The 11371-nt window shown below is 50.8% G+C and overlaps 1 protein-coding gene across 10 annotated transcripts in view; it reads right to left on the reverse strand.

The window, feature by feature from the left end:
- The window catches only part of ZMYND8 (zinc finger, MYND-type containing 8), a 117383-nt gene that overhangs the window by 4003 nt on the left and 102009 nt on the right, over positions 1 to 11371 (reverse strand). For all 10 annotated transcript variants that reach the window (XM_014536371.1, XM_014536379.1, XM_014536378.1 and 7 more), the window contains 5 exons: positions 10403 to 10483; positions 9419 to 9497; positions 6873 to 7112; positions 5240 to 5400; positions 4213 to 4279 (listed from right to left, as the gene is read on the reverse strand). In XM_014536371.1, coding sequence (XP_014391857.1) covers positions 4213 to 4279; positions 5240 to 5400; positions 6873 to 7112; positions 9419 to 9497; positions 10403 to 10483 — 628 coding nt within the window. The remainder of the gene's footprint in view (positions 1 to 4212; positions 4280 to 5239; positions 5401 to 6872; positions 7113 to 9418; positions 9498 to 10402; positions 10484 to 11371) is intronic.

Here is an 11371-nt window from a genome sequence, read left to right on the forward strand (position 1 = left end):
AGGAGACTAAAGCTTTTTAAAAATGCATATGAGACCATAAGCAGGATCGCTGGACACAGCACGGCGTTACAGGTGGAAATAAGATATACACGACATCAAAGCAACTCTGGAAGCCACAGGTCCTCAACATTTGAAAGCAAAACCCTCAGAACCATGAACTCTGCCAACAGCCTAACTCAGCCAGGGAAACAGGCACCAGACCACAGCCAGGTGGGAGGCGGCACCAGGCAATGCCGACTGCTGAGGGCAGGTGGTAGCTAATCCAGGGCTCGGTGGACACAGAGCAGGGAGGAGGGAGGCGAGGAAGGTGCGCAGGGGGCGGCGGGCTGAGGGTGGGACTACAGACACGCTGTCAACTGAGCCACGTTCTCAGCTCCGATGACAGGACACCAACCAATCACATCGGAAACTGAAGCGTCAGAAGTGAGTGGCATGAAAGGGGTCTCCATAGAATAACCGAGAACAGTGAAGAGCTTGTTAGGAAATGATTGGAGACACGATCAAGGGCGAGACAGGAACTCCAGGAAAAAGCAGGCCGCACAGGAACGGAAGTGGAATCCCAGCACACGGATGCCGAGACCAAGGGGACGGCCCCAGTGACAGAAACACAGGTCCGTGCATTTCCATTCCCCAGACCGGGCCCAGCCTCCCGCCAGAAGAAACTGCAGTTACAGAACAGCTCCCCGTCCTCAACCTCGATGAAGGCGAGTCGGAGCGGAGAAGGTGGGAGTCTGGACAGGACGGGGTAGGAGAACTGAGGGAGGAGACGGGCCGCCAGGGGACCGAGCAGGACTGCCCGGAGCTGGCAGAACAGGAACCAGAGGGTGAGACTTGTTTCTGACCGGGGGACTCAAGAGACATAAAATAGTGACAAGTCACTTGGGATGAAATGGGAGCGATGTCATCTATGACCCTAACTCTCATCTCTTTTTTGTTTCTTTAAATTTGAATTCTTTACTGTTTAAAGTATTACATGAGGCTCCTTTTCCCCCCAATGGCCTCTCCCCGGCCGCTCCCACCCGCCAGCACATGCCCTCACCCCCCTACTGTCTGTGTCCATTGGTTATGTAACTCATATGCATGCATGCAAGTCCTTTGCTTGATCTCTTACCCCCTCACCCCCCGCCCCCGGCCTTCCCTCATAGGTTGGACAGTCTGTTCGATGCTTGTCTCTGGTTCTGTTTTTTGTTCATCAGTTTGTGTTGTTCATTATATTCCACGAATGCCTAACTCTCATCTTTTAAAGCTGGAAATCAAGGAGCAACTTCTAAAGATCAACTCCAGAAACGGATGTATAGGGAAGGGCATTATTTATAAATAAGGAGGTAAGTTCCACACGCATCACACACAGCAGAGAGACTGGGACTGGGCATCGATTCTCCCTGTACAGTTTTGTTTCCTCTAATTATATGTACATAATGCTTTATTCATACTTTTTAAATTAAGAGACAACAGGCCCATGCCCACCCCAAGGAAGCTCAGACGCCCTACTAAACCTTTCTCCCTTCCAACTAGACTCCTCCCTCCTCTTGCCTTTCTGGTACCAGATGCCTAGAAAGAGCTCAGAAACCCCGGTGTTCTATTGAGCCCACTGCCCTCCACGAGATTTCATCTGCATTGTCCCCGACAGCAAGGCTGGCAGAAGCTAAATCAGACGCACGAGGAAGTCGAAGGGGAACTGTCTGTCTTGCTCACCACTGAACTCCCAGCCCTAGCACTGTGCCTGGCCCCAGAGACACTCAACCAACTCTTATGTGCCTCAACCTTCTGCAAAAAGTCCAGTGCTACACACTCTCCAGGAATCCAAAGTAGAACTGGGGGGTCTTCCCTCTCCCTCCTGCTACCCCACCCAGTCCACAGACTCCTGGGGATCATGCTCTCCCCAAAACCCACCTGGACCAAACCTACCAGAGCTTCTATCAGCATCTACCAGAGCGTCCTGCCTCCTCTCTCCTACAGGGTACTTAGTTCCTATAAAACAGAACCTTCTTTCCCACCGTCTTGGGTTGTGTGCTTTAGGTTGGAGTCAGCCAATGATGGCCCAGATCCAGCCCAAGGACTATTTTTCCAAACAGTTTCATTGGAGTGTGGCCATACTCACTGGCTGACATATTATCTATGTCTGCTTCCACCCGGCAGGGGCCCATGTATTTACATGTGGCCCTAAGTTTCACAGAGTCTGCTGACCCCTGGGCTGGGATATACCTCATTCGCCTCCGAACTGGAATACGATGCAGCTCCCAACCACAGTCCTGTCTACAACCCGGCTGATTCCAGCAGATTCTACACACCTCGGCATCAGTCATTCCCCATCAGCCTTGTGGATCCCACCACTTTGCTGCTGTATTTTGTTCATCAACCTCAACAGCGCCCCCTGTATGAAACAGCGTTTCTCCAAAGTAGGCCTTTCTCACACCACCTGCACAATTTTGACACGCCCACAATCCTCCTACATACTATTTAGTTCATGTTTTAAGTACAAACTCATTTTTAAACTTAAATAAAACAGGCGCTTTTATAGCACCACCCAAGGTAGAAAATCATTAATACTTGCCCATACATAGAAAGCAACTCTACAAATAAACACAGTGAAAAGCAAATTGTAGTATTAATTTGTTAAGTGGGTACCACGCTACTCAGGTCTAAAGTCTGCTCTCTCTGTGTTAGAAAGAGGACTAGAAAACATCAAAGAAATGCAAAAGACATCTTAGCACCAAAATGCACCTGTTCTCGGAGACTCTATCAGGTGGTGGTGGGAGGAGTTACTTTTTCAACAGGTGGTTCAATTGCATTCAATGCCAAGTTCATATTCTCCCTAAAATCAGCTCATGCCACACTAACAATGAACATCACTGCATCCTCCACACACTTAATATGCAAAAGGGAGAGAAAGTTTTTGAATTATCCAGCGGAGAGAGATCTTAGAGCTGAGAAACCTTGAATTAAGCAGAACTGTCCTCAGTGAAGATTCCTTCTTGGAAGCCTTCTGGAATGACCCACAACAGGTTTAGAGGGTACGCTTCTCAACCTGTGGGTCGCGACCCCTTTGGCAGTCGAACGACCCTTCACAGGGGTCGCCTAAGACCATCCTGCATATCAGATATTTACGTGACGATTCATAACAGTAGCAACATTACAGTTATGAAGTAGCAAGGAAAATAGTTTTATGGTTGGGTCACCACATGAGGAACTGTATATAAAGGGCCAGAAGGTTGAGAACCACTGGTATAGGACAAAGACCCTTCCGGCCAGAAAGGAGGACAGCTCAAATCTCACAGAAGAGAAAAACCAAAGTTCAGTCTTGGAAAATCTCCCAATACAGCCAGTTTATTTATTCCTAAGAGGAGCGGTTTTTACAGAAAGATCATCCACCTAAAATTTTTCTTCATTTCCTAAAGGCTCGAGTGCCCTCATCCACCAAACACAGGTGTTGGGAATAGTTTCCCTCGGTTTCATTTATCGTGGTCATTTCCCTGGGGGCAGAAGGGCTGCCCGACCAAAGCACATCTCCTACCCACCCAGGTCCACAACGGAACCCCTTGTCCAGATGAAGTCTTATGTGGGTCCCCAGTAAGTAAACACAGCAGGTCCTCAATAACACCGTTTTGTTCAACGTCACTTCATTACAAGATTGACGAGAGGCCGTGGGATCTTAACTGCTTATATCCACTGGCCTACAGTAAAACTGGTTCCGTTAAACATCGTTTCGCTTCAAGTTGCACAACCTATCGCAGTGATGGCGAACCTATGACACGTGTGTCAGAGGTGACACGAGAACTCATTTTGTTGGTTGATTTTTCTTTGTTAAATGGCATTTAAATATATAAAATAAATATCAAAAATGTAAGTCTTTGTTTTACTATGGTTGCAAAGATCAAAAAATTTCTGTATGTGACACGGCACCAGAGTTAAGTTAGGGTTTTTCAAAATGCTGACACGCCGAGCTCAAAAGGTTTGCCATCACTGAGCTATCGGCAACATTAAGTGAGGACTTACTGTACAGGCAAACACTGGTCACTTTAGAGGTGTCTGACAGCTGCCTTGCCCAGCCACTCCCTCACCCCCACTGACCCGCCCAGGGCAACCCCAGGGATCCCTAAGGATCCACGGCAGTTGGACATCCCTTAACCCTTCAAGTTCTCTCTAAGGAAATGGCTTCCCCTCTGCCCGCGTGGAATAAGCGCGCCATTCACCCACCAGGGGGCAACGTACCAGAGCCTTGGTTGGAGCCTAAGAGAATGGAGGAGGGCGTCTCCCTGGAGCCAGAAAGGTCGAGGGTCTAGAAATACAAAGAGAGAGAGATGGACTCACGGCACCGGGGCCCATGGAGCCCCCAGGGGAGTCCAGGGATCCTTGGGGGTGCTCATTTCTGCCCGAGGCACCTCTGTGCCCTCTGCCTGGTGACGGAGGCAGGTCAGCGGGGGTGGCCCCCTACCTGTGCGCTGTCCCCAGGCCCGACAGGCTGGACCACAGCCCCGGGGCGGCCCTGACTCAACCCTCAGCCTCAGCTCCCAGAACACTCGCTGCCTCCGCACCTCCGCTCACTGGCCTGCCAGCCCTCCAGAGCTCTGCCATCTCCAAAGAGGAAGTCTATTCCTCCAAAACTGTGTCCATTCCCTTGTATTTCACATTAACCTCTCACGAGGAAATATCACTGGAATCAAAGTGTTCTGGCTGGTGGGATAATGACTTATTTCTCTCCTCACACACACTGAAATAAAGTCATTATGACCAAAATGTAGAAAATGACCCACATGCCACCTACAATGCTGTTGACAGACAATCCGTCGGACACTCCCCACGCGGGGCAGGGAGAGATGCGGCCTCCACTCCCCCACCGCAGCCTCGAGTCACATGCGACTATGGGCATCAGAGTAACTCACACCCCCGTGTGGCTCGTGGCTGCAGACTGGGCAGCGCAGACTCAGAGCAGCCCCTCACCACCGAAGGTTCTCCTAGACAACGCTGTTCTAAACCTCGAGTCGCCGGGAGCAGCTGTCGAGTCACACGAGTGTCACCCTGGACTCCATACTCCTCTGCCCCTGCCCGGGTGCCCGCCGGTGAGAAGGCGACCTGCTAACACCTGCTAAGACCCGTCCCCACCCGCAGCCTGACTGCCCCACCGTGAAGACGGACCATCTACTGCATCGGGCGAGTTTCAGGGAGGCAGGCCTGGGGACAGGAACAGACTCTCCTGGCCCCGTGGATCGGCATCGCCCCATGGCGTGCGGGTGCTCACCGAGCCGCTGTCCTTGCTCTTCTCAGCAGATGTCTCCTTCTCTTTCGAGGCGCTGGCTGTGTCTGAAGGGGCGGCCTGTGTGCTGGAGGAGGACCCCTGGGAGGACTTGTTTAGTGTTTCTGTGTTCGACTCGGAATCCGCTTCCTGCTGAGGGGCGGTAGCTGGGGGTGAAGGGGAGAGAAGCCACGTGTAAGCCGAGTGCCGTGGCCTCCGGACCTTCAGGGATCACGGCTTGGCACAGGACCCACCCCCCAAGGGGGCCAGACCTCCTGTTTTCCAGAAGCTGGAATCCAGACCTGTGTGAAAATATGGTCACCCTTATAGGAATTTGTGTTTTCCTAAATGATTCTGGAGACGAAAGCATGTTCACAGAATAACTGAAGGCCCAAGTGAGCAGCCAGCTACTGCTCACCTAGAATGACAAGCTTCCTAAGTTCTAGTTCCAGAACGAGTTTAGCCCCATGCAACTGCTTCCTTCAGAGAAGGCGGGGGAAATCCACGTGAAAAGCAACATGATGGTCAGAGGCACGGAGCCTCGGGGGACAGAAGAAACTTGGACAACTGGAAAACTAGGGATGTGAGAGAATTTCGGGAGGAGGGACATTATGATGCTGCAAAGAAAGGAGAGCAGAAGGGGACTCTGGCCGTCGCGTAACAACGCAAGGGGTCATCAGACACATTCCAGAACCTGGGAGGTTCAAAGTCACTATAAGAAGAAATCTCCCTGAAGAAGGTTAAAGGACACAGCAATGTATGGTTTAAACTCGTCTTTTTAGAAAAAACAACAATTTTTAACGGGAGATTATTGAAGGTGCTTCTCAAACCTGGCCTCTTATGCCGTCATCTTTGAAAATCCTGCCAATCTACAGACACACTACCTTGTCATATTATTGATGACTTTTACATTTAAATACTTAAAATGGACACTTCTAATTCTAAGCACATATAGCTAATATTATTTGCCATAAATAAAAGCTAGCTGTAAACACTGTTTTTAAAATAGTATTAATCCATTCTAACGGGACAGTGTCTCCTGCCGGAGGCTCCTGGCTGAGACCTGCGTGCCATGTGCTAGAAAGAGATTGCAAGACTGGATCAGTTCCACAGCAAGACGTTTCCTTCACCAGAACGGGAATCCTTACGACTTAAAGCCCTGAGTCCCGGGTCCCCTAAACGGCAGGCTTTCTCCACTTCGGTCTCATGACAGATAATGATCAGATCATGCTCCATGTGGGCAACCACCCTGTGCCCCCACCCCGGCCTCTACCTTCTAGATGCCAGTAGCCACCCCTTCGCTGTAACCACCGCAGATGTCTGCAGTCACCGCCAATGCCATGGGGGACAGGACACAGACATGGCAAATAACACAAAGAATCCAGAGGTTCCAAAACCTGCACCTGTAGTCTCTGCTGTGTGTGCACGCTGCTGTGTGTGCACGCTGCTGTGTGCACGTTGCTGTGTGTGCACGCTGCTGTGTGTGTGTGTGTGTGTGTGTGTGTGTGTGTGTGTGAGAGAGAGACAGTGTGTTGAGTGACGGACAGACGAGGGGCTGGGCAAGGCCCCCCTCCGAGTCAGCCTCCTGTGGCTTGTGGTCCCTGGGGAGCTGGGCTGGAGACGCCCCGCGTGGCCGCACCTGACTGGGTGCAGGACTTCATGTGCTCGGGCCAGTGGGCCTGCTGGCAGGGGTAGTCGCAGTAGCTGGTGTTCCAGCAGCAGTAGAAAATGGCCTCTTTCTTGCAGCTGGCGCACCACTGCTTCTTCTTGGTCTCGTCCACCGCCTGCTGCTTCTCCTGCTCCAGCTGCTTCTTCACCTCGGCGATGAGCCGGTCCCGCTCCTGCTCCAGGCTCTGCCGCATCTCCGCCATGGTCAGCTCTGGCAGAGGAGGGGAGAGGACACTGGCTCCATCGCCTGTCCCTGGGCCCGGGCAGGGGTTGTTCAGACCAGATCTGAGGCAAACCCCGGCTCGGAGATAGCCCGGCTGTGCGACACCCCTCCCTCCCTGAGCCCCAACGTCTTCATCTGTAAAATGGGCACGTGTAACCAAGATTACTTTATCCAGCAAAGCTATCATTCAGAATTGAAGGTGAGATAAAGAGCTTCACAGATAAGGAAAAGCTAAAGGGGTTCATCACCACCAAACCAGTATTATATGAAATGCTGAAAGGTATCCTTTAAGAAGAGGAAGAAGAAGAAAAAGGTAAAGATACAAATTATGAACAACAAATACACATCTATCAACAAGTGAATTCGAAAAATCAGTGAATAAATAATCTGATGAACAGAATAAACTGGTGATTATAATAGAATCAGGGGCATAGAAAGGGAGTGGACTGACAATTCTTGGGGGGGAAATGGGTGTGGGGGATGCGGGAAAAGACTGGACAAAAATTGTGCACCTATGGATGAGGACAGTGGGGGGGCGGTGAGGGCAGAGGGTGGGAGGGGAACCGGGTGGAGGGGAGCTATGGGGGGGAAAAAGAGGAACAACTGTAATAATCTGAACAATAAAGATTTAATTAAAAAAATAAAATAAAATGGGCGCGTGTCACAATGGCATGGCATTTGCCTCATCATATATGACAGTTAACAGGACATTATCTCAATAATGATAGAGCAATCAAGGCAGCACCACAGTAGTTCTGTGGGAAGCCTTCAAATAAACCCGCAAAACAACTGCCACTAAACTCACTCTGAACTTTACCATTAGCACCAGCCTTTTTTTCTACCGAGTACTTACACAGCACCTACTATATGCAGAGAGTGTTCTAAGCACTTTTGAAATCTTAACTCATTTAATCCAGATACTGATCCTGTGAGGCAAGTACGACTATAATACCCTTTTCACAGATGAGAAAACTGAGGCACACAGCTAATAAGGGCAGAGCTGGGACTAGAACTCAGACATGCTGTCTTTCTGGTGTGGTTAGCGGCAATGGAGACAGGGCACTGTGGTTGATCATTATGCTAACAGGTCAATGATCGAACTGCTCAATCTACTGAGATTTTTCTACTTTTACTTTAGACAATAAGTCCATTTGCAATTCACGTGGGAGAGACCTGTACATTAAAATAAATGGTTCCTCAATTCCTAAAAATCCTCTTCCTGAAGTTAAAGAAGGACCCCCTCCTAAACAGAGCAGTAAGGAAAATTAATCCCTTGTAAAGGAGCCGTTTCAGGCTCTATCCCCGGCCCTCGTTCCGGCATGTGTGGGAGGCAACCAATTGATGTGACTTTCTCACAAACACGTTCTCTCTCTCTGCCTCTCTATCTCCCTCCTTTCCACTCTCTAAAAAACAATGGAAAAATATCCTCAGGTGAAGATGACCAAACAAAAAAAAGAGAGAGGTTATTTGACCTGACTAGAAAAACAAGAAGCAACAACTTCCTGATGGTAACACGCTAAAGAGTGGAGGGCTGCTCCTCTGGTTGGCCTCATAAGGATTTCCGTTTGCAGGGGGTGATTTCCGCTTCTATCCCTGGGGAGCTGGTGGGCACAGCTGGGCATGCCTGCCCAACAAAGACAGCCTACGTTTGTTTCCAGCATCCTGACCCTGGGACTGATATTACATGAGGGTCTGGAAGAAACAGGCTCTACCTCTGGGGGAAAAAATAATTACCAATATTTACACAGAAGGGTAGGTGGAACAGCAGCCCATCTAATCCAGGGACCAACAGGGCAGCTTTGTCTCCAGCGTGGGCTGCACGGGCAACATTCAAAACTTAGTCAGAATACTCCACAGTCAGCGGTTCCGGGGGCAAGTCTGGATGTGAATCAGGGCGGCACGATTTTGAACATCTGCCTTAGCATGTCTGTGCCTCAGTTTCACCTGAAAACTGGGACCGGAGAGCCCTCTGTCGCAAGGGTTCCCATAAGAATTAAACTGGCTAACTTATGAAAAAGTGCTTCAGAAGGTTTCTGGTTCTAGGTTAAGAGTTTAATAAGTCGGAGCTGTGGGTGCTGCTGTTACCGTTATTTTGTTGATGCTGGTGTTTTCCAGAGAGGAAAGGAGCGGCTTTAATACCTGCTTTCATGCCTGGGTCCTCCCGGTGGGCCCCCCAGGAGCGGGACAACCCCTGGTGCACATCTGACTCAATTCACATCGGGCCTGACTCCAGAGGTTCAGGGACGTTCCCCGTCCCCGACCCTGCTCGGGGCAGACCCCTCCCCGGGCCTCACCCAAGTTGTGTTTCATCTCGGAGAGCTCCTGCTGGTGCAGCCACTGAAGCTTCTCGATCTCAATCCTCAGCCTGCGAATCTGTAATGACAGAGAGAGAGAGACGTAAAGGGCGGGTCTGGGAGCCGCTCACCCGCGGAGCCCAGGAGCCCGACCTCTCCCTGGCTGTCAGGTCAACGTCAGGTGGTGAAGGAGAGCAGGCAGCCTGGACCTCAGCTGCTCTCCACACGGCTACCGTCCAGAGAGAGGCCAGTGTGTTAACCCAAACGCACAAGACATGGATTCAGAAAACTAAATGTCCAGGTGACTCGCTGCTCTCTCCTGGGGCCTCTCCTACGCCTGCTAGCCACACTGCGCTCTGCCGAGGCCTCTCGAGGCACCTTCCTGAAGACTCTCCCTTCGCCTGAGCGCCAGGCTGGGCCCGCCACGCCCTCCTCAGGCAATGACTTTGCCTGGGATTCCCACTTTCTACGTGTCCCTCTCAGCGACCTCAAGAAACCCTGCCCCTTCTCCTCTCCCCTGGTGCCCTTTCTGCATCTGGCTCGCAGGGAATTCGCCTGAGAGAGAAGTTCGTGGAGGCCGATTTTTACAAGTGGTCACTTCGTAAGTGGGCATTTTAGCGTTTCACGACTGGTTTCCCCAGGCCCTCACAGAAACTGTGCAGGCTCGGACCACCCATTCTTAGACAACTAGGATCTCTTGTAGAAAAAGACCAAGGAGCCAATTTTGCATGGAGCACAAGGTTCACCAGTGCATTAACTCAGGCGCTGGTTTGGGCGGTTTTATGAAAAATGAACTGATCACACACAGCATCAGCCTTCTGGCTCAATGAGAAACACCCTCCCCAACAACTCTAATCAGCTGAGCAAGCCTGGCGACCGGGCCAGGCCCTGGAGGGATTTCCCCGAGAATCTTCTTCATGGCGCCATCCTACAGCGGCCCACAAAACACTCGCAGCAAACAGGGAGTTAACCGTCATCTCTGACCTCAGCTATTGTGCTTCCAGTAGTGTTTTTGGAAAGGTCATTATATATTTCTGTCATCGTTCCTTTGATTGCATCCATCATCTGAAAGATAAAAAGAGAAACAATTCAGGCAATCACTTCCCGAGGCTTTTCTAGATGACACTCCTCTAAACTCCACCTGCGTGAAGCAGCGGGTCTCACCTGGGGGCTCACGACTGGTGAGGGAGCAGTGGGGGGGAGGGGGGACACTGGCATCCAGCGGGTAGAATCCAGAGGCGCCCTGAACATTTACAGTGCACAGCACAGCCCCCACAACAGCATTATCCAGTCCAAGGGTCACTAGTGCTGAGGTAAGAAACCCTGATATAAACCAGGGTCAGGACCACCCACACGTTCCCTGTCCCATCTGCCAGGACAAGTTCACAGCCATAAAGCTAGTTTCTATGGCCACAGGCTACGCTCGAGCGGTCGACAGCCCCCAGGAGCGTTTGGAGTAGCCAGCACAGGGGTCCAAGGGGGGGATATTTTGTTTTGTTGCTGTTGTTGTTCAATTCTTTCCCTTTAAAAAACAAAACCGTTTTATTGAGATACTAGAGGCCCGATGCACGAAAATTCGTGCAAGAGTAGGCCCTTCTTTCCCAGGCTGCTGACACCGTTTCCCTCCAACCACCGGCAGGTACCCGGGACCTGGGCTGGCTTTCCTCGGGCGGCCCACAGGCACCTGGGACCCGGGCTGCTTCCTTCCAGCTGCCTGCAGGCACCCATACCCAGACTGGCTTCCCTCCGGCCCTGGCTTCGTCAGGAAGGTCATTTGGCTATTTGGTCTAATTAGCATATTAGCTCTTTATTATATAGGATCATTGCTAAACCCTATAATTCACCCATTTACAGTGTACAATTCAGTGGCTGTTAGCATATTGAGTTCTACATCCATCACCACAATCAATTTTAGAACCTTTTCGTTACCCTAAAAAGAAACTCCACTCCCTC

Source organism: Myotis brandtii, unplaced genomic scaffold (assembly GCF_000412655.1).
Source record: "Myotis brandtii unplaced genomic scaffold, ASM41265v1 scaffold161, whole genome shotgun sequence".
NCBI classification, from domain to species: domain Eukaryota; kingdom Metazoa; phylum Chordata; class Mammalia; order Chiroptera; family Vespertilionidae; genus Myotis; species Myotis brandtii.